Source organism: Sceloporus occidentalis, unplaced genomic scaffold (genome assembly GCF_023333645.1).
Source record: "Sceloporus occidentalis isolate IW3139 unplaced genomic scaffold, rSceOcc1.0.p SCAF_50, whole genome shotgun sequence".
Taxonomy (NCBI): Eukaryota; Metazoa; Chordata; class Lepidosauria; order Squamata; family Phrynosomatidae; genus Sceloporus; species Sceloporus occidentalis.
The window spans coordinates 3,346,981-3,371,869 of record NW_028317030.1 but is presented as its reverse complement, the minus strand read 5'-3'; the positions used below and the strand labels follow the sequence as shown (position 1 = coordinate 3,371,869).

Genomic DNA, 24,889 nt, shown 5'->3' with positions numbered 1-24,889 from the left:
GCATTTAAGACGTGAGCCCTCCCTTCTTCAGAAAGGACACCTGAGGACTTAAAAGCTTCCGTGACTGCACCTTAATCCGTTATCACTGCTGCGCACAATGGTACCACAAACTTACACATAGCTACTGGTTTTATAGATTATTAATTGTGTTGATTTCCGTGACCACACCATATAGAGAAGTGTGTGTGCGACCAGCAATGTTAAACAGCACAGGGTAACCAGGTCAACGGCAAATCACACCTACACTATATAGGGTTAGCACAGGAACCAAGACAAAACATTTTAACACCTTTGTCTTTTTTTTGTCAAACAAAAAGCCAAATTTTCAACTTAACACAAAAATACAGACGCTGCTCATTAAAACCTTTGAAAGTGATAGTACGGCAAATAAAATGTTGTTCAATTTCCCAACTGGAAATATAATACAGTAAATATTATAGCTACACATTATTTCAAGGAATTTAGAATGCATATTCTAATAAGATAATGACAAATACAACTAGATACAGAATCCATCTTATTAGGCAGACAATGGAATATTTTCCATAAAACAGAACTGCATCGAACAAAATAGATAACCCAATACCGATGTACTCGCTGCAGTCAAATGAAATTAAGGCAAACTCATATATAAATATAAACAACATTTGAATTTACAGACAGCATTTTTTTTTTAAATGTATTTCTTCACATTTTCAGGGATTCTCAAAATCCTCTTCAGCTCTATTATAATGTAACAACTTGTCATCCAACCCACAGGTATCCATGAGCTGCGCGAGGCTGATCTTTGTATTCTGGGACGATAACGTTGTTTGAAGCTCGTAGACTATCAGCTGGCTGCTTTTCCTCCATTTTTCAATTAGAGACTGTAGCTCTGTCACATTGTTCTAAACCAGGGGGGAAATGAAGCATCATTAAATGTATTAAAAATGTATACAGTATATAACCCCAGGCACTTGGCAACCATTACTGCTCAAATGTTACTAGCTATACCATTATATACCTAATATAGTGATCTCCATCACTGTATCCTTTCCTGGCTCCCATGAGACTTAAATTAGGAATACCAAAAAGCAGCTGCATGAAGGGAGTTTAAGACAGTGGCACTTGGCGACCTCATTATGCATTAAAAAAGGGTCAATCCAAGTGAGGGTCTCTGGCAAGAAGAGCTTGGTTGGCCCTGTATTATGCATAATTATATATGAACATTCTTGCAGGGCACCTCACAGATGAGCTATGCATTATACAGAGATGGCTCAGCCCTTGCAGGAGAAGCTTGTCAGGGCTGACCCTTCACAATGCATAATTAAGTCAACGAGTAGCAACAGATGATCTCCCCAGCAGGCCTATAACCCCCACTGCCCACAAGGACAGTACAGCACCCCAAACCAGAGGGGATACTTGGGAATTTTTCTCTAGCTGTTGGGTACTAGAAATCCCACAATGTTTAGCCAGCCATACTCCTTTTTGTTTATGCCTCTGGTTCAACATCATTGGTATTCTACTTGTAACAGCTGGAGAGTCGTTGGCTGCATAGGAACATACCCTCCTATCAGATACAGTTCTGTCATTCTTGCAGCCATGACTAAATGGCTCCACTGAAATTCCTCATTACCTTCGATCTGTACAGCTTGACCATTTTAAGTCTTCTCAAAATGTCTTCCTTCTCCTCCACTTGCTTCAGTAATCTGTCCCTCTCTTGAACAAGCTCCTGGTTACTGCACGAGCTCTTTGCAGTGGTCTGCAGTGAAGATTCTGCTGAAATTCTGACATCCGGACCGTGTGCATCCCCCGAAGAGACAGGACTTGGAGGCAAAGATGTTTTCACTGGGCTTTCCAGAGAGTCTCTATATGGTTGCTGTGCAGGATCAGATCCCTCATTTTCTTCACAATCTACTTTAAGTCTCTTTACCACACTGCACGAGGAACTAAAAGACCTTCTTGTTTTTCTAAGACGCTCCCGTAGTGATGCACTCATGGGCTTCAAATAAAAAAAAAAAAACAAAAAAAAAAAAAACAATTCACCATTTATACAGGAATACTGATTTCTAATAAAGTAACTTTGCATGTTTTCAAACTATCATGGTAAACATTTCACTTAACCAATGCTGCTAATGCGTTATACATAGATACAAAGAGCTAACATTTGGCTTCCATTATCTATAACATAAAACGTGTCACAGCACCAATGCGGGGGACATCACCTACACCCTGCTCTGACACCTTGGTGTTCAAGAAAGATTTGCCTTTTGAATTAACACTATTTCCACCTTAATTCATATACAGAAGCAGTGTGTAGACAGACTCGTTAGCGGCATAATGATTTATTACGGGAACACAGAAAACACTGCTGGCTCTCGGAGTAGCCTACATTTGAAATATTATTAAACCGAGGAAAAATATGAAAGCGGCTGCTGTTTCTTATGAGAGATCTCTCTGAGAGGCTTTAAATTCACAGCTACCATGTCAATATTTTAACATTTAAAGAAGCCTGGGTGTCCTGTCATTTTGGTGCCACAGGTCAACAAGCCAAGAAAACATCTCCATCATTCCTTTAATGTACAATCATGTTTTCAACAAGCCCAAAACTGACTCATTCTGGGAAGTGACATTTTTTTTTTTTTTAAATAAAATGTTTATTCGGATGCATCAGTGTTTAGTCATAAAACATAATTCAGCTGCAGCAGCGGCCAATAAGACATTGTCATGTATATAAAATTCATACATAATTTTGCCTCGGTATAACTCAACCGTAAGACCCCACCTCACATATGCAGAACAAGTCTGGGCACCTTAATAAGGGCATTATGGAGCTTGAAGAAGAAAAAAAGGTAGGGGCGGCTTGAAAATTAAACAAGGGGAATGGGGAAACGTAGTTATGAAGAATGGCTAAAAAAAAGGTGAATTTGAGTACAAATTAAGGTATAATACAACCCACTCTCCAAAGACCCGTTCATTAATAGTCAAAAGGTCTGACTTGAAAAAGGTTTGTTTTCACCTAAATTAAAAATGGTTCCTTACAGTAACAGCATCATTAAATCCACCTGATGCCTTTAAAATGGAATGGATGATTTTATTATTTAGCAAAGAAGAATATAGGGGAATATAAAAGGTAAATAAAGACACAATTGCTTGCTGAAGACACAATTGCTTGCTGAACCCTTAAGGAATCAGATTGTAATTTTGGAGTCAAGAAGGAATTTGCCTGTTTTAGACTGGGAATTTTTTTTACCCTAGTGGAGCACAATTTTTTATTTTCAACCTAATTACTATGTTATGTTATTATAGAAAACCCCTCCAAATAAAAGTGTGGGGAAAAAAAAAATGGAAAAGAAAATGGGAACACAGCAATAGACACAGAATTGTTTGCACTGACCTGTTTATTCACTATGTTGTTTTGAGGGTCTGGTGATCCTATATAATTTACTGCCACGCAGACGGGTACAGAACCTGTCACCGGTATTTCCATATTCAAAGTATATGCTGCAACTACCTATAGGTGAAAAAAGAACTTTAAAGCCACATTATTTGCTGTCGCAGAGCAGCAATATACATAGTATCGGTTCGCACACTGCACATAAACTTCACTACCGTTCAATCGTTTCGGGTCACCTACATTTCTGTCTGTAACATAATTACAAAAGGGTTACTAACGATCAATTAGCCTTTTAAACTTAAACTTGGATCTTCAAACACAACGTGCCATTGGAACACAGGAGTGATGGGCGTGATAAAGGGCCGTTGGAACACAGGAGTGATGGGAGTGATAAAGGGCCATTGGGACACAGGAGCGATGGGAGTGATAAAGGGCCATTGGGACACAGGAGTGATGGGAGTGATAAAGGGCCGTTGGAACACAGGAGTGATGGGAGTGATGAGGCCTCTGTACGCCTATGAAAATATTCCATTGAAAATCAGCCGTTTCCAGCTACAATCGTCATTTACAACATTAACTCTGCGCTGGATTTCTGATCCATTTCATGCTATTTTTATAGAAGAAAAAAAAAATTTATTCCAAAACAGACACATGTGAACACACTGACATTTTCTGTAAGTGACCTAAAATGATTGATTGAGATTGACGCTTAAGGTGAAAAAAATTGCTGAACATATAGAAATCAGGAGATTCAAGGTTGCATATATATATATAAACACTACTGAAATATATTATTTCAGACCAAAAATATGTATATATTATGACTTTATACACATTTAACTATATTTATAAATGATACATTAGAGGACTGGATTTGTTCTACAAATAGCGAGTGAATCAGACTGATGATTTAGATCTTGTCACCTATTCTCCCTCCATTCAAATTTAAAATACAAAACAAACGATTCCATGTGGATTTACCAGAAGATGTTCTGCAGCAGCTGAGGTTATTTCATTCCGCAGTCTGCTCTGACTACATTTGCCTTCATAGCCTGGACTACTATGAAGCTCTTACCTGTCCTAAACGAACAGTCAACGTGCCTCACCAGAATAATTAAACTCAATCTAAAGCTTCAGTAACTGCCCCTTTTAGTAAATGGCTAGTAAAAAGCTAACGTTACCGAGAGACTAAGAAGATTCTCCCTCAGAACGTCCCCATCATATGAGACATGCGCAGTAGGTATACGTGCGGCACAGTTTACTGCCCCCCAAGGGTCTGCTCACAAACACAACTAGTGTCAAAAAACCTTTCCCGCTCCCTCTAATCTCCGCCCATATCCACAATCACCGCCAATTACTATGCGGTTTAAAAACGACCAATCCCCGAGCAGATTTTAGATATGCAGTTGTGCTCAGCATGAAAACGTATTTTCGATTGGTTGCTAGGCGTTACTTTAATCGTGTCGTTGCCTGGTACTGCTAAGAATCATGGGAAATGTAGTTCAGCCATATCTGTATAGCAATCCGTGGGCTGGCGCTGCTAAGAATCATGGGGGATGTAGTTTAGCTCGATCTGGGTTGCGAACTGTAGGCTGGGTCATGGGAGATGTAGTTCAGCTGTATGTAGCTGTTCTATCTGTTGAGGAATCTTGCTTTCTGGCACTGCTTAGAGTCATGGAATGTACAGTATATTGGGCAACCTGTTAGCTGGCTCTGGGCCCTAATAGTATAAACTCAGTAGAATATAAACTTTAAAGGTGCTGGTCCACTTAAGCCTTAGCATATGTGGAATTTTATTCTTTCATAACATAAAACCACTTGTCATTTTAGGAAACATTCTCAGTTTATATGGCAAATATTTTCAACAAATTAGTGATAAAGAAGGGTATGATAATTTGGGCGCTCCAAAATGCATGCGGCAGGTGCGAGAGGTTGAAAAAACAATGAAAAAACTACATGGTAGTTACTGGGGTTCCCAATCCAACAAGTAATCTGTATATATATATATATATATATATAGTAGACATGTACTAGTAAAATAAGGTAAAACATTTGACAAGTATATAGGGGGCTCCTATAGCACATCATTGGAAGACGAGCATGTCACAACTACTACTACAGCCACGGAGACATGTCCTCCATAGAAACCAGCAGAGGTCCAACTGCTCCGCGCTTCTCCAATTAATTTCGAGCTCTCACTTAACCTGAACTGAGTTTAACTACTACTATCTCACTAAACTCACGGTTAAGTAAATGAACCCTATGTGCCTTTAATCATAGAAACATTAGGTACTCTTTAGGCAAAAAGAAGTCACATGTCCATCAAGTTCAACCTTGCTTTTAATTAACGTGGCTTCAGATATCTTAAAGATTACAATGAAAATATTTTATAGAATTCTGATTTTAGAACATATGGCAGTATAATGAAATCATAATAATTTGTCTTTAAGATTTTAGAACCTTGACGTAGAGGAATCATCTAGAACATATTGAGGTCTTGGTTCCCCCAAAATGCAGCGAAGCCCATAACTGTCCATAGAACTCTCCAACATTACCAAACATGAGGTTGGAGGCAGCATTGTGTAAAAAAACAAAACACTATATAATTTTTTTTTCCCCATAAATCTATCTCAAAATTTTGTCAAGCAATACAACATTTCCCATGCGATCTAATACATAGGAACATTTTTTCATACAACCTTATTGTAGTTGTATGTATCAAGATCAGCATTTAAGGTAGACACAATTTACTATGCCATCCTTAAAAAAGAGTTTTTTCGTGACAGTGAGAGTCGTCTGCGCAAGTCTCCCTTCGGTCAGGGCAGCCAGCATTGGCTCTAAGCTGAGAGAGATAGTGTGGCGCGAGCACTGTTACACTGGCAGCATGTATATACCTGAACAGACGTTCAGGCGTTCGTTTACTGTGGGAAGCATTGGATATAGTAAATAAGACCTTCTGGGGCCTCAGATAAGTCCTCCTGTCCCTGATCACACAAGGTGTCATCAGGAACTCCCTGGTCGCTGATTAGAGTATACGGGCCTCCTTAAAAAAAACAAAAAAACCCCACAAAAGTAAATAATTAGAGGTCTCCTACTTCGAGTTGCTCCCACAAATTTGGGGTAACTGCTATTTACAAGAGAGATCCCTGAAGTTTATGAAGACCGCAGAAGAATCTGAAGCCACATTGCACTACTTTTCCATGAGACCAGTGCAAAAAAGAGTTGAAAGAAGTAAAAACAAAATAATAAAAACTTCAAAAAAAAACCAATAAAAAAAACTAAAAAGTTAATTAAAACGAAAAAATGCTACTCAAAATCTCGTACTCCTGTGAGATATTCCTGTCCATGGGGTATGTTGCTGAATATAAGTTGGGTGTTTACTTAGCAGTAACACGAATCCTGTGAAATAAATCCAAAGCAATAAATGGTTTTCTTTGCCATTTTGTTCACCATTTTATGTATTAGCTCTATCAAATATAGTTTTATATGTGTAAATAGGGTTCCACTTAAAAAGCTCTGATTCTACAAAAAAATAAATTATAATTTACGTTAGTATTCTAAACGAGTGAGAGCGAAATCACAGGTGAACAAAGACATAGCAAAAGTGCTAAAATACTTTGGTCCTTAATTGTAAAAAAAACCCAACGTTAAAAAACCTTGGTCAGGAAGGGGTTAAACATGGATATGTCTATATATCTATAATCTACGGCAATACCTATGAAGGAGCATTAGGCAGACCGGATGGGCTGGGGTTCTTTTATGCCGTCAAGTTCTGTTTTTTTTTCAGTAGTCGGAACTTCACGTGTTCCACGCGGTGCAGCGTTTAGTTGTAACATGCCTGCGGTCCTCCGTGTGAATAATGGTATAATTGTTGCTGGTGGGACCGTATATCACGTGGAGAAACGTGAAATTCCATGCGCACGGTTTTGTACAAAGCATGAAACAAATGTCTAAATGTGTAAAAATAGCAAGTAGTTCTATAAAAAAATGTCACAATAGGAGGCGCGATTGTATTTTTAACACTTATCTGATGCCTTTTTGGTTCTCCCTGGGTCAATTATATCATCCTACCGGTATTTATTTTTAGTGAAAAGGCCCCCCTTTTTAAAGTATATCCAATCCTATTCCAGGTATGAACATCAGAAATGATAAAACAGGGCAGGGGATTTTCTTCAGCTATTGTTTTTTGAACCTGAGAGGCGTGTGATAGAAGTTACCTTATTTCACGTTTTTTGTGAAGACCCTGGTGATGTTGTGAAGGCCTGTGATATATGGTGATGCGTAGAGCATAGTGCAGACGCTGCACATTTTTTAAGAGCTTGAGGCTCAAGGTGGAGTGTTTTTTATGCCTTACCAGCTGCCGCGGTCACCCTGTAACTCCTGAGCTTTCCCCTAAGGCGGCGTTTTTGCTGGCAGCAGACTTCCAAACAAGTCTTCTCAAATGTTCTGACTTGCTTATAACCTTTGATAGCTGATCTGCGACACAGAACACTTTATTTCTGCCCTTACAAAACAAAACAAAGCTCTTTTAGAACACCGGGACTGATAGACACAGAGTGTGTAATATTTTGGAAACAACACCAGAATCTTGTGTTATCGAGAAACCTGATTAATGATCTTCTTCTGTTAAAGAAGCAAACATGCGCCATTTTTTCCAGTATCGGTGAATCTTTGTTCTCTTTCCAGTCCTTTCTGTGGCTAAGTGTGGATTTTTAACATTTTAACACTGGAAACAGACATGTACTCCATTTCTGTTCTGTATTCGCTCTTTTGTATCACATGATGTAACTAAAGCTCTTGTCCATGCCGTCTAGTGTCTTGACCATTGCAACTTAGTCTTAGTTGGTGTCCCTCATACCTGTCTTGCCCCTTACAATGCATCATGAATGTTGCTGCCAGGCTTATCTTCCTTACCTATCGTTCCGCTAACACCTCTCCGCTCTTCCAGCCTCTTCACTGTCTGCCTGTACGCTTCAGGGTTCAACATCTTGACTTTCACCTACAAAGCTCTTCATGGTGGTTTCTCTACCTATATCTACTCTCTTATCCCTAAATAAACACCTTGCCCAGTCCCTCTTGACGTCTGATGATCTTAGCATGACCTCTGCTCCTACAGGGTTGTCTCTTAAGTAGCTAATCTTGCTTTCGTTTTTTGGGTTTTTTTGCTGGAATCTTTCTTGACTACCAGATACAAGCTAAATAATACGCCTTTGATAGAGATTCCTCAAATAATTATTTGGGATTTCTGAAAGAAACAACTAGGGTTGTGAGCCTACAGTTAATTGTTCCTCATGTGGGTTTTAGAATTGTGTCTTTGCACCAATTTTTCCTAAATGTTCTGGAATTGGGAAGATCAGACCACGTTTCATTCAGTTTCCTGTTCCTGTAACTATATTCTATGGATTGTAGGTTGTGTACTGTAACACATAGTGTACACTGATGTTCTTTTATGTAACATCTCAGGTACACACAATAGTATACACAATACACTACATTTACATACCTGGAAACTCTGTGGCTTTAACCTAGAGTCTCCAGATAAAGCCCTGCTTACCCTGGTCTCCAGGTCAATATCTCCTTTCTCTGAACAGAGTTGTGACATGTGGTCACGCCCACTCCCCTCCCACATCCCACCTACTCCCATTGTATGTTTTGCCTACTCCTCACTCAGTTCCCTCCCACTAGAGGCTCCTCCTCACTCAGTTTCCTCCCAGATGTTTTTCCCTTTGTCTTCTCCAAATGTTAAGCGGTGTAGATAAATGTATATTTACAAGTGCCCAGTGACGTACTTACCCCGGGCACTACCCCTCCACAGCCGCCATCCTCTCTGCGGAGTGCCAGGATATGATGTCATATCTCTACGCTCTCTGAAGCACATTTTAAAGTGTTGTATGGAGGTTGTGCCAGCTTAGTTGGGGAGATCAAAGATCTCTCATGTAACCGACCCATTCAGCAGCAAGTCCCTCTGGACCTGCCACCATGCTATTGTCCATAACGATTAAAAATAATAATTTCTTTCTTACTTCTTTACAAACACTTGCCACAATGGTGATCTGGATGGAAACGTGATCTTAAAAAGGCAATAAATCACGATCCGAATATTAAGATTTATGAAACTTGCCTATTACGCGCTCTTTCTTTGTTTGAACTTGAAGCCTTAAGGCACATCCCTTTTAAGACAATTTTAGTGAGCATTTCAGCTGACTTGTTTTCCTGTATATATATATATATATATATATATATATATATATATACATATACATATATATATATATATATATATATATATATATATACATATTCAAGGTTTGATTAAACTATTTTAAGCACAAAACTTTTACTCATCTGCTTGCAAGAATATTAACCATTTTCCAAAAATACACCTAAAACAGAAACAACCATCAACATTCATATGAATTATTAAAAATAATTACTATCATCCACTGACCTTTTTATTTTAATGTTCTCAGACTTCCATGCCCTGAAATGCTGTTATATTATTCTCTGTGCCAAGGAGAGGGTGCCAGCTGTGAAATTACACCCATAATCTATGCTGAGTTCTATGGATAATTAAAGTAATTTACAACTAGAATCAGAGATTTATTTTAAAAACATTCTTAAAGGGACACGTTAGCCATCATATGGACTTTAATGCTTATGATAGGTGATAGGTCCCTTTAAATTTTCATGATGCCCCCTGCAAACACCAGGGGGTATTTTGCAGAATCCCCCCATATGCATTTGCCCTTTTGCCTGTCCCCCTAACTATTTTCTGTGCCAGAGATGTTTTTGGTGGAACGCATGTGTCTACACGTGATATAATTGCCGCCAGTCAGCTACAGTCGGCAAGCGGCCAATCAGTACAAGAATCATCGGACAGCGTAGGAGGAAGGCAGCTGCAGAGCTGCAGCTTCCAGCTCAGGAAAGCTGTTTTATTTATTTTTTGGTGTTTGAGGAATACCTATGATAATGCTCAAAGAGAACTTTAATATGCTTTCTTCTTCAGTAGACCCATCAGGGAGTCTAAAATGACATTAACCAACTGTACTGTAAAACAGACAAGCACTGTATATTATCCCCCCCAAAAAAAAAATTTCCAATTTTATTGTTGATCTAAACCTAAAATCCTCTCCCACTGGCTATTAAAGTGCCTCAAATGTTATAAAGAGAATTGTAGAATGTACCTACAATAGATTGTTATCATGTTTCAATGATTTGCATTTTGGATCTGGCAATGAGGCATCAAGAGCCCCTTCAAAATCAGAACTCTACTCCAACTCACAAAAAAATAAATAACATATTAAGTGATAAGCAGTCACGTGTGCTAGCCATTTGTATCTAAATGATGTCATGCAGTGAATTCCGGTTAATATCAATGCCGGGGCAAATAATTATAACCCCGAGGTGCGTCTGCATTTTGCCTTTTCTGTAGAAATGCCATAAGCATGGCAAGATCATGGTTGGTTACCAAACACTTACGGTTCTGATCGTTAGTCACTAGACATATGCCGCCAGCAAGAACCGAGAAGCCCAGCCAGTGGTCTGTTAGTCATACAGCCGCACCCATTTAAGTAGTTATATCCGTCCGCTTGAGACAGGTATAAATTACCGTATTTGCTCGATTATAAGACGACCCTGATTATAAGACGACCCCCCAAAATCTGAATATTAACTTAGGAAAAAAAGAAAAAGCCTGAATATAAGACGACCCTAAAGGAAAAAAGTTTTACCAGTAAATGTTAATTCATGTAAACTATTTTTTTAAATAAAAGCTATGATTGAGAAAAATATTTTTTTTGTTTTTATTTCCTTGTATTTTCCAACCTGTCCCCCAGTTACGCACATCTGCCCCCAGGCTTGCCACACCAATATGGCACTGTGGCCCATGATATGCCTTTTAACCCTCTATATGCCACTGTGCCCCATGGTATGCCTTTTGACCCCCTATGTGCCACTCTGCCTCCAGAAATGCCTTATACCCCTATATCCCATTCTGGCATTTAGGGGGTTAAAATGCATATTATGGGGCAGAGTGGCATATAGGGAGGTATAAGGCATTCCAGGAGGCAGTGGCATTAAGGGAGTTAAAAGGCATTGTATAGAGCACTCTATAAGGCATTTCAGGAGGCAGAGTGCTCTATTAAATGCCCCCTTAACGCCACTCTGCTTCCTGAAATGCCTTATAACTCCCTATATGCCACTCTGCCCCATAATATGCCTTTTAACCCCCTAAGTGCCAGAGTGGCATATAGGGGTATAAGGCATTCCAGAAATGCCCTATGTCCCCCATTTAACACACACACGCACACACACTTACCGGTGCTTCCAAATTCCTGCTGTATTGCCGGGGCAGCGGGTTGACGTCTCCTTCCGCTGCAGCCGGAAGGAGGTGGAGTTGGCAGCGGGGGGTTGTCTGCGTCCGTCGCGGATACCTTTCCCGGCTGTCAGAGATCAGAGTTCCGGCACCTGTGCGGGGAACTCTGATTTCTGACAGTCGGGGAAGGTATCCGCGACGGACGCAGACAACCCCCGCTGCTAGCCACACCTCCTTCCGGCTGCAGCGGACGTTGTCTACGCGGATCGCGTAGACGTCAACCCGCTGCCCCGGCAATACAGCAGGAAGCACCGGTAAGTAAGTGTGGGGGGGGGAGACAGGAGGATCCAGGTCCCCTGCAGCGGTGCGGGGGATCTGGATCTTAGTCTCATAATCAGACCTCTATTTGAGGTCTGATTAGAAGACGACCCCGATTAGAAGACGAGGGGTATTTTTCAGAGCATTTGCTCTGAAAAAAACCTCGTCTTATAATCGAGCAAATACGGTATATAAAATAAATAAATTAGGATGTCAAATAAGATCCCACTGGAAATATGCCCAGCTATATATATATATATATATATAATAGATACTAATTCAACTCATTCAACGTGATTTCTTGTTGCAAATAAATATGGGATACATTTCTTGTGCAGACATTCAGACGTTTTGATATCCAGGCAGAAGCTTCAGTTGCGGATCAGCAGGGAAGCCAAAGAAATAAAAAGTATCTGATAAGATTCAGACGTCACAGCACTGTTTCTGCCTGGCATTAGAAAGTCCCAGTAAATTCCTTCCCCAAGAATGAAGGGGACATGTAGGGGACCGCAGACAAAACCAGGGGTACCAAATACGTTTTTTGTTCACGTAGAGCAGAATGAAAGTTATAACATGAAAAGCCAAGATGTAACAACGTATCTGTCAGATGAGAAAGTTTAAGAAGAACGCTTCGCACAGATCATGGAAGCCAAGATACTCAAGATGTTCCAACTCCCAGACACCACAACGCCTTATGATGGGCAAACCCCAGCGAGCTTCTCCCCACATCCCAAATGACCAAAGTCAAAAAAATTTCTTGTAGATGGAAATATACCTTAAGTCCAATAAAAGACTTATTAAACTCGGTCAAAACCAAGCTTGTCTCAAGATGCTGTCACAAGATGGTCATCATAGATAAGGAAGCAAACATTCCAATTTGTTAATTAGTGGGTGTTAATGAATGTGTGTCCAGGAAGATTTATATCCCGGGATATTGTCTCTCTCTATGTGCAGGTGGGGATTTCTCTCTCTGATTACTAATTAGATAACATTCCTTCCTAATGTATTAATGACCAATAGAGATTGTGCCGTGAAGGCATGATGTCATATCCCAGCACGACGCAGTAATGACGGTAGATTTGTATGGTGCGCTACCCTCAGCCAGCCCTAGAGCAGTGTCAAAGATAAGCACGTTGATGCTTATAAAGTCCATTTTTTATTAATCTTGGTATCTGTTGCAACTGTTCTCTTCTTCTTGTCCACATTACACAGTACATTTTATAGTTTTATAAGCAAAATGTTTTTGTGTAATATCAGATTATTAAATATTCACCAACAATGGAAAACAACTGTGTAATTTATGACGTTTTTACGTTTATTCGTCGGAAAATTGTGGCTACATATTATAGGTACTTCTACAGACCTCTCTGTGCCCATTTGGATGCCTGCCTGATAGTGTTAAATCTCCACTGCCGGGAAGTCTGCTCATCAACTTGGCACAGCTTTTGATGCTGGCATTAAACCCAAAATACGAGACTATTCCGTACCTGCAGTTACAAGTTCGGGACTTCGCCGAGACGATTACCTGAGTACAATGCCTTGGCGTGATGCGTCTTGCAATAAAGCGATCTCAGAAGCAGCCGCGGGCAACGTGAAAAACCGAGACTTTTATATTCTTCCTCCCCGTACACTTAGTAAGACTTACCTGCGAAAAGGGCTCCCGATTATTCACATGCCCAAAAGGCAGTGAACGTAGAATGGTTATCCATTCGTAAACCTTTGCCTTGTTTGTGTAATAGGGAAACACCCTTATTCTTAGAACAAACATGTTTCATATTTAACTTGATGGATTCATCTTTTTTTTAAGATGCAGTCTATTATTTTGCTTGTACCTCCCAATTCTGTACAAAAACATGCAGTAAAGTGCAGATAACTCCGGGAACTACAATCATAGCCAAATGCCGGCCCTCATATGAACTTTAGTGCATATGATAGTTTAGTGCAGGCCAAGACTGGCGCACCAGGCAAATGCCAAGTGGGCAGCTGGCCATCGACACACCATACTCGCCCTAGCGGCAGATGTGCGGCCAGAAGCTGGGAATGCCCGTCTGTACGCTAGGTGAGCATTAAAATGTAGTTTGTTGCCGTGCAAATGTATCCGTCAACAACATCAACATCATAAGGCGGCCGCTGGCCTTAAAGTGGCAGGACCGTCTCGTGATTGCCTTTCCGGTCCTGGCTAAGTATTGCATTGTAATTACAGTTTTTGCATCCAAATGTATAGATGGATCTTATCTAGACATTTGGCCCCCTGAGTCCTTTACTTTGTAGTAGTTGCATTCATCTCCATCCAGCCACAGCACCGATGCAAGGTTCTTGGGGAGCAGTGGACTGTCCCCTTTAAAGAATCGATTCTCTAATGCTTAAAGGTGCTGATGTGCTAATCCATACTCAATTTAAACACTTAATATGCATTGTTCTATGGCGGGGGGTCTCAGGCAGTCCCTTTAATGTTTGAAAGTATAATGCATAGGTTCCAATTGTGTACTTGGAGATCAGTTGGTCTGCCGATGCCAAATACTGGCCTGGTACGCCAAGCATTCACAAAGGCACCCCTGCTAAAGCCCAGACCACCATACCTCTCATACGCCAAACTCTTTGATATCATACATGTGATCTCTCTCAAACCTTTTGTTATGAAAGAGAAGAATACACACCCTCCTTTCAGTTCATACGCTTTGAAGTCGTGTTTTTTTACCCCACCTTGGCAAGCAGAAAATCAGTCACACAATGACATCTTTCAGTGCCGGGGACAACCCCGTATAAAGGGTTAATTGTTAAAGGGAATGCGCACAAAGCAGTATGTAACACGTGCTTAGAGCGACTCATTAAAATCTGATAAAAAAAGGAACCTATACTTAGTTTGACTACAAGTTTTTCTCGCCTTCAGGACAAAAACACACAGGGAACTGTTTTAATTTGAGAGATGACGATTTAAATTTTGGTACTTTGAAGCTCTGATGTATCTAAAATATACCTGTTTAAAAAAAGACTTTACAAGAAGCTTTTTATAGTAAAACATGTTTTTTTTTGGTTGAAATGGTACTGCAATAAGTGATAACTCTCTACTAAGATATATATATAGATGTCATACGAATACAGGGTTAAATACTTTCTACAGCAGCAGAAACAACAATTTAGTATTATTATAACTATACTTATTTTTTATAAATATTAAGGGAAAAATCCAAATGACAAATCCACATTAGGTTCGGCTGAATAAGTCTCATTCTCAGGACTGTGCTTGCGCAAGGTTCTCATTCATATTCATCCTAAACGAATACAAGATTTTTGTTTAGCCTTAAAAGAAACGATTGTCTAATACTTCAAGTTGCAGTTCTACGCACTCTGTTACTTTTGTAACCAGATACCACATTAGAAACACCAAACATTATTGCCCAAACCTTTAGACTAAATAAAATCATGTAAAATATTGCTTGATTTGTATTTTTGCTGGGGACACTGGTCATGTGAGATAAAAACCAGACACGGATACGCTGTTGCTGAAAAACATATTAAATGTAAATGTGAATTTGACGACTGATCTGACCCATTCGGCCCCATCAAGTCTGCCTGTTTCCTCTGTAAGTTTCTCTGTAAAGAATACTACTTCATATTAGATCAAACCAGGTTTTGTATAAAGGTCTTTGCATAGAGTCAATTATTGTTGTTCAGACTACAGAGCGTATTTCTCAGTAACCTGATGCTCTTCTTTTTGTGGATCATATGGAAGTTCAGCAGCTCTGTGTTTGGAGGTATCACATTTCATTCTTTTTTCATAAATGTCCTTTTATTTGGCTCCGAGTCAGTGCTTTGAAAGCTGTATAAATACCTTAGCAAGACTCATACAAAAAAAATACAACTCTATATTTGTACGCAAAATGTACTTATCCAAAGCTGCACAATTGTCACTTCCCTTCATACCGTTACTGGGAATGACAGATCTCTTTCTTTGTTGGTCGCATGGAATCTTATATATACAGAAAATGCCAAACTCCGGTTACAGGGCAGCGATAAGAAATCTTGGGATCCAGTACAGACTAAAAGCTGGGGCCCCTATGTCTATCCCATTATTTCGCCCATTGCTCTGCCCATGCTCCATCACCCAGCCTTATATTCCTCTCATTAGCACACCTTATGCTTTTAACACGCATACATACTAACTCGCTCTAACACCTATTCACGCTAACACTGTACACATACATACATACATTCATACATACACACTCACATTCTTTCTCCTTCTCTTCCTCTCCTAATCCTAGCCTCACCACCGACACTCCAACACCATAAGCTGACACATACACTCATGATAACGCCATAAATTGACACCCACCCACTGCTGTCTCCCTGCTACGTGGGGGTCACACTTGCACTGGGTGCCCCTTTTACTGGGTGCCGTGTCACCCGCCTCAATGCGGCCCTGCGTGAGAGCCCCCTTGTTTGGCCCTGATGGCAGCCTGATGGCAGCTCTGCCCAGTAGGTTATATTTTCTCTCCATTTAACTGATTTGCGGTCAAACAGTTTGAGAACTAGACCTTCAGAAATGTAAGAGACATTTTTTTTTGCTGATGGTACCTGTCAATCATAAAATAAATGCCAGCTATCCTAAACTGGCATTTATTTTGGCCATGAATCCACTTTGCTTTCCGTCAAGCACAGACTTCCCTGCAGACTCTAAACTGGTCAGTTCTGCAACTTCTAAAAGCTTGACCCATCGAAAAAATATACAGACTTCAACAATGGCTCAGCATGTGTTCTTGTACGAGTTCCTGCAAGGTTATCAATAGACTTTCCATTAACCACAGATTCGTCCCAAGTGTCAAGACATTCTATGAGCTCTTCATTGTCACATGACAATGACGTTTTCCCTGCAATTAAATAAAATCTTATGTGCTTAAATAATTATTTCTTGGGAGGGTTTGGTCATTCAACAGTACTGGGAATGCAGCAGAGTAGGTTCAATACCACCATTAAAAAATGCTTGGATGAAAGGTATAGGACCAGTGGCATAGGGACACTGATAAATTATTAATTAACAATAATAAGAGCTTTTTCAGGTTTTAAAGTTATGTTGCTATCTTGTGATACTTTGTGGAATGTGTTTTCTCATTATAATGACTGTCACTGGTTTTTCCTACAAGTCTCTACTGGAAATAGAGTAAACGCCTTAGGAGCGCAGGTGCAACAATGGTAAAATATGTCAAGAATCAAGATACTTTTGATTTTTATCAGAGATATTTTAAAAAATGCATACTTTCGGTTAATCACCAGTAGCGCATCTCCAGAAGATGTGTCATCCTTCAAACATTTTATCCTTATTGATTACAAATACACACGTTGTAGGGAAAAGGAAAACAAAGCCTGAAAACTAATAGTAGAATAGATTTTTGTTTAACATTTTGAGAGGAAAAATAACAAAGGTGGTTTGGATACAATTTACCGTCCCAAAGTTCTTTTAAGGGGAAGTCCTCGAGCAATAAACGCCAGTACCGCATTCAGTAATGTTGGTCAGTATTCACAAAAACCTGGTTTTATCTTATTTAGTTCCAATAAACATCCTTTGTCCGCAAACCAGGAGGCGGCCATTGTTGTCAGTCATGTGATATGCTACTGGAATTTCCTGAACAATCACCACACCGAGCTGGCTCTTTATGGCAAGATATGTCTAGGGAGCATACAGAATGCCAATAAGCAATGAGCTATAGTCAAGCCCAAAGCTTGGTGCAATCCGTGAAGATGCTCGTAGGACGAGATGTAGTTATGAAGTCTTCATAAACATCATCTGATTGCATATTAAGCTAAGTATAATAGGAGGAACCACGCAGCAGGGTCAGTCAGGAGTAGAGACATCCTAAATTACTTACAGGGACTGTCTCTTAGGCAATTGGTAGGGAAGCCCACAAGGAAGGATGCTGTTCTGGAGTTAGTATTTACAAATGGAGACTTGATTTCAGATGTCATGGTAGGAGAGTGTTTGGGCTCCAGTGACCATCAATCACTTTTATTGTAAGGAGAGAGGGTTCCTCCACCTGGTTGTCCTTGAAGAGAAGTTAAGTCCGGATATTTCACTAAAGTTTTGCGTACAGATATTAATATTGGTGCTACAGTATATCACTTGTTGCTATTTTATTAAACTAAGTGGAGTTTTTGGGCCTGAACCAGAGGCACAAACCTAATTTACACTGCTGGTCAATTGAGGGGGTAGCAAATGATATAATCTGATAGTGAGGGCAACTTGGATTTCCGGAAAAGCCCTAATTATCGTTCTGTGTTAATAAACTTTCATGACTGATACATTTTACCTATCATGTCCAGGCAGAACTACAATAGGTGTATAAACTCAATGCTCTCTGTCGATCATCATGTTCCACATTATATTTTATTACAGCTGGTTACATTTTAATCATATTTCCCTAATGTTACCAATGCCGCAGCCTTTTATCACCATGTTTCCCTCGCTGCATTCCTCTTACATAGGTTAAATCATTTCAGAGGTGACTCATCTGAACATAGGACATTTTCTGGCATTCAAAACATAGCCTGGGGTTAGCAGAAGCAAAGTAATCGAATATGATTAATAATAATGCTCATGATTCATCCCTTATAACCACATGCATGGGGTATCAATGATTCAGGTCCATGTAGCTGACCACGGGTAGGGTTAGGTAAATAAGCAAGGCCCTGAACTCCGAGGCCATGGGGCAATTCCTGAAGGACCATGTACTCCACAGTTAATCAGGTCCCGTAGATTCTCTACATACTAGAAATGTATTCTAATACAAATACAACCAGTGTGCTGGGTGACCAAAGGATAGAAAGAAATCCATGCCTCTGTTAGCATAGATTTCTCGTTCCTCTGTTACCTGATAACTCATTTTAATGGCTTTATAATACCTTAAGCCTTTATGTGTACATAGCTGTGTGCAGTTTTGGACCAAGCTATTTATTTTTCCTCCCTGCTACATACCCAGCTATCAAAAATAGCCAAAATAAGATTACATTATCTTCTGCCAAAATGCAAAAGAAGACCTTGCACACAAGTGTCCGACGCGGGTATATTTTATGGATATGCCAGCGCTAGTATCCATGGCGCTTACTCTTGCGCTGAACCCTGTGCGCAAGTTCTTCTGCTTTTTGGTTGTTCTGGTTGGTCCTGTGTGAAGGGACCCTGTAGATCTTCGACACTGGCTCCTTTCTTCTGCAGTGGTCACGGGTGGAAGCACAGCTGTGAGGTCCACAGCCTTTTGTGGTTTACTGATTGTATCCTCAGCTGAGGGGCCAAGCTGTCTTACAGAGGAGGGTATGGGAGCTGTTCACTAACCTCCAAGTATTACATATGCTAAATTTGAAAGACAGTGTATGCAGTAAATTGCAGGTACCGAGTTGGAGTTCATGGTGAATTCGCAATTCATCAACCTTCCGTACATTGTCCTCTGTTGACCCCCATCCTTCGTTGCTCGAGGTTGAACAACAAGGTGCTGAACTAAATGAAATCTCTACAGAACTAGTGGACACTGTAATGGCTGTTTAAATATTTTATGGAATTACCCTAAGTGCACTCATCCCTTAGCAAATATAGCGATAAATTAACAAAGAGTATTTTTAATCATCTTCTCCCGTAAGACACAAGCAATATAATCATGTCAGAGCCTGTTCTGTACAGAGGCTCGTGTCACAGCACAGTCTTCATAGTAATTATTACCAAACATGACAGCATACATACATCTTGTATATAAGCGAGGACTGCAAGCTTCATCGTGCCCCCCGAAGTGGGAAAAACGCATTAAAACATTTTTTTCATGTCCAGTTCTTTTAACATTAGACATTTTTTATTTGAATACAGACATGTATATTTTCTTTTGTTCACACTTTTGTCCCATCCTATTGTAATGCAGAGCCCCAAGTAGGGATCTTTGCGAATGGGGTCAGAGGTCTCTTCTCACGCTGATGTGACATCTGCTTCTCGAAATAAAGGCTTTAAAAGGACAAGTGACTTCAGGCAGGTCCCACCAGCGCTTAGGTGGGTGCCACACATGCGTGGCATCTAGACGTCCGCACAATGTGGGGGGGGCATAGAGCAGGGTAGAGTGTGTGTGTGTCTGTATGTATGTATGTATAAGTGATAATGCCTGTATGTATGTATGTGTAAGCATATGGTGTTATAGTGGGTATGTGTATGTACATATGTTTAAGTGTATGGTGTTAGAGTGTATGTGTGTATGTATGTGCAAGTACATTGTGTAGTGTCTGAATGTGTAAGTGTAAGGTGTTAGAGTGTGCATGTGTTACTGTGTTAGTATGGGGTGTTAGGGTGTGTGTTAGTGTATGATGTTAGCATGTGTGTCAGCAAATGGTGTTAGAGTGTTTGTGTGTATGTTAGTGAATTCCGTTAGCATATGTGTCTTAGTATTTGATTTCAGTGTGTTTATGTTAGTGCATGATGATTGTGTGTCAGTGTTTTGTGTTAGAGTGTAAGAGGTGACCTAGATTTAGGGGAAAGAAAGGATGAAGACAATGTGTGTATGTTTTAGTGTATGGTACGAGAATGAGTGGGTGTTAGAGCGAGCTTACATGTTAGTATGTGCATGTCTTTTACGTCCCAGGGGGTGCCAAAGAAATACAGCATCCATGCACCACTAGCCCTAGGCTCACCCCTTATAAACAATATTAACCTGTATAAATAATAACTAAACACTAATTTTTCAACATTTTAATGTTATTTAGGGGAACTTTTCCCGTTTTTCCCTTTTGATTATCTTTATCACACATTCTGTTACCCCAAAAACATTTTCATTATAACTACCAAACCAGGGTGTTTAGAGAAGCCCTTCTGTTCGATTACAATCAATTCCATTACAAAAAGTTCCGGTTCCCATTTATGGTTGAGGAAAAGTTCTAGCATATTTTTTCTAGTCCCACCTTTTACCGACGTCAAATAGTTCATAAAAAAAAAATGTAATGACTCAAATAACCCGGGGGTCTGGAGCAATCGTTTCCGGCTTCCATCCCAAGAAGAGTGTTCTATAATATATTTGAAGATGTTATGTAATGTACCGGTACTAAACGACCCTAAATGCAAAAAAAAATGTTTTAATGTGTTTTTGATATTGAAGTTACTTTAAATTCAATTAAATATTAAATGCTACATATGAAAAAAAGCATTTTGTGACATTAATTAAATATATATATATATAGCCCTGACCTCAACCCCATTACTGGATGAATGGCCAAAAAATCACACAGAATCTTCTGGAAAAACTCTTCCCAGAACAGTGGCTGCAAAGGGGGGACCAAACTTATATTAATGTCTATGTATTTAGAATGCGATGTATACGAACGACGGGCAGACTAGACGGGCCGAATGAGTCTTATCTGCTGTAAAATTCTATGTTTCTCCTATGATTATGTTCTATGTTATTATTTCTTCTTAAAGAGACAGTTGCACTCACCTTTTTTTAAATGGAACAATGAAAAATATGTTTTTGATTTTTACTAATTCTGTCCAAGTGCTTCCATCTCTGGGATGACTGTTAATATTAGGTCAGCAGTCACATGTGCTTGAACACGGAGCAGGAACGATCATACATGTACTTTGCAGTGCATATTTCCTTTGCATCGAAGGTTGAATAGTGGTTGCCATTATAAGCACAATGGTCAAGTTTAGGGTCTTATGTAATTGAAGCATAAAATTTTTTTTTTTTAAGTTTATTTAAAAATGATTGAGCAAAGTGCTTGTCTGCCTCGCTACAATGTATAACCCACTCTCCTGCCCTCTTGCAAAGCCCAGAAAACTGAGAGTGTCTGTGTCAGTGTGTGGTTTGCCAGGGTGTGTCTGCGTAAATGTGCGTGATTATTAGGGAGGTGAGAAGGAACATTTAGATGCTGCAAAATACTTTTCCTGCTAGATAATCTGTAATAAAAGTCTCTATAACCCCTTCAGGCCTGGGGGTTTTCAAGAAATAAGGACCAGATTTATTTTTGCCATTTTTACCAAATGTTTGTTAAACCAATATTCCCCTTTTCCATATTTGATGAAGCCGGCGAAAATTCTACATCATTTTAGAAGTAGGGCCTTCTTTTAAAATCATATAAATACATAAAGCATAATAATAATCAGCGATGATAGATAAAAAGAACCTGTAGTAAAATTTGTGCTTAAAATTTTTCCTATATCGTGGGTGCCATCACACTGTGATCAGCAAGCAGGGCTCCATGGCAAACTTTAGCCAATCATCACAATGAAACACGTAACAATCTTTAATGACAAACTGATGATGACAATTTCATTTGCTACAACTTGTTCCTAGAGGGAGTTTACGGAACACCCTCAACATTACAACCCCTTAACATTTAGGCTCTGCCTATTCTGCAAGTCCCATCCCAAAATACATATTTTGTGCATGATAGAACATTACCACGGCAACCAAATACCACTACTAATTTGTAATTATAATTTTTTTTAATGGATAAAGGCAGACTGCTCAAAAAAACCCATATCCAGGTACATGCGCATGAGGTCATATGAATGACATCATCAATGTGCTTGTCAATTTAAAGTGACGATATAAAATAACTTTGCGTGACATCTCTAGACGCTGCATTGTGTTAAGGCTCCCTTAAATGTTTAAGTAGAATAAAACTCATTCCCTTAGTGTATAGGTTTTCTTCTCTTCTCCAGCCTTTCTTTGTATATTTAATCTGTCTATACAGGCAGGTGCAACTCCGCTCAGAGTTTGCAACCTGGAGGCAGATTTTTTTTTTTGTTGAAAGTTTATTGGGTGGGGCGAAAAAAAACTTAAAACCATGCCACACCTTTGTCAAGACTTGTCTGCAAAAGAAGGGACTGCAGGGAACATGGGATACAGTCATTCAATAAAAAGAAAAATTCAACATTCTTAAAGAATCAGTCAGCGTCAACACACCTTGGAGGACGTGTAAATAGGTGTAGGAGGGCAAACATTTATAAAAAGGAAAAGTTTGGGAGAAGAAGACATTAATTTGGCCTCAATTGTTTCCAGAGGTTCTTCTCTTGTGGATATACACCAGGTATGTAAACATAAATATATATATATACCCCCGTTTCATTGAATTTTGGGAACATTGGCAAGTGATACAAATTATGTGAATTTTTAATTTTTGTATATATATATTTTTTTCCCCTGTATATTTATATATTTAGAGATATATATATATTTCTGTATATATATATATATGTATATATATTTCTGTAAATATATATATATTGCTGTATCTATATATATATATATATATTTCTGTATATATATATAAATATATATATATATATATATATATATATATATATATATATATATTATAGGTGTTTCATCTATAGAATTTGTATTCAGGACAAAGTATATTCTTGTAGTGTGATTAGAATAGAAATATGATTTTATGGTAATAGTATCAGTGAGTATTGAGTATACTGACAGTATTATCACATTTGCCATATGATTAATTGCTATATAAGTTAATATATATCTATATCTTTGCCCCAGAAAGTATATGTTGCTGAGGTTACTCAAGTTAGTTTTCGGATTGTTTTCACGTCTTATTACTTGTTATGAAGCCAAGTGAGTCAGCGGACTATTGGACTTTCCGTGTGTTTATTATCTGATAATATTAACTTACTGAATTTTAGTTAATATTCTGAACGCTTGATATGAAAAAAAGCAATGAATGCTGAGCAAAAGGAAGCAGTTTCTGTTTTGCGGATTATTTCCTTCTGATACAATCACAAAAATATAGGAAATGTACCCTATTAACCCTTGTGTTTTCTATGGCAGCAAATGAATGTCACAGCTGGATCTCTGTTAAATAGGGAGTGGATCACCTGTATTCAAGCATCGATTTAGGAAGGGCACACTAGAAATTAAATCACCGTAGACTGTCTAATCTTGACACTCTGCTTGTTACCTCTGTGACCCTGATTACTCGTTATAAAAATGGACCTCCTGTCAGCTAATAGATTTTGGAACATTTATATCCATGGCTTGTACAAATTGATTATCTGGCAGATACTGTAAGAGGTAGGTACTGCTCTTAAAAGCACTGTTCGGAAAATGGGATGTCAACGGAGCGATACAAATATGATTTAGATGAGAGACAAATACTATTTCAGTAGGACACTAAATAATGGGTCTACCTAACCAGAAAAGTTAATACGTCTGAAGTAGGACTTATGGAACTCAAGACAAACCCTAAACCCCCCCATATAAAGGTGTACTGGGACAATGGTCCTCTATCTGCTCCGGCACCAAGACCTCAGCCCCGACATACACATAATTCCTTGTTAACAAGAAAGTAATGATCATTTTACCGATCAATGACTCTTATTGGACCATAATATACGTTCCTTTACAGGCTGACAATTTTTAGAAAGGGAAGCAAGATATATATAAAAACAAACGCTAGCAATAAACATCATGGAAACCAGATGCACTGGTCATGGATTATTCCAAGAGGGTTTCAAAAGGGTTTTGAAGAACATCTATCATTCTGTGGCTCAAGTAACCCGACTTTATTAATAAATTAATGGGCATCCAGAGCTTTTTTTTTTCTCTTAAATGATCAGCAATTTGAGGAGATCTGATGTTTTTTTATCATTCTTGGTCATGTTGGCCATTCTGGCCTATACTCAGGTCTTGCAAGGCAATTTACAAAGATAGGGATTCGCGGGGTCTGATTGATTTACTGTGCATCTTGGTTTCCAAGTTTTCACAATGATCCTTGCTGGCATCCAAAAACCATGCGTCAAGTTTCTCTTGATCCATCTTTTTTTGGTTTAAAGGGTTACACCAGTAAACTAGTCTAGGGCATCAGACAGGGGGTTGTAGCCCCTGTGCCACCTTACCAGGGGC

General features: G+C 39.2%; 1 protein-coding gene across 1 annotated transcript; it reads right to left on the bottom strand.

Annotated features, from left to right (window-relative positions):
• Window positions 1-695: 695 nt before the first annotated feature.
• LOC149288660 (swi5-dependent recombination DNA repair protein 1 homolog) lies at window positions 696-13,776 on the bottom strand. Its single transcript, XM_089491376.1, has 4 exons — window positions 13,654-13,776; window positions 3,377-3,493; window positions 1,616-1,981; window positions 696-887 (listed from the first exon to the last, which is right to left on the bottom strand). The coding sequence occupies exons 1-4, from the start codon at window positions 13,774-13,776 to the stop codon at window positions 696-698; spliced, it is 798 nt and encodes a 265-aa protein (XP_089347502.1).
• Window positions 13,777-24,889: the final 11,113 nt, after the last annotated feature.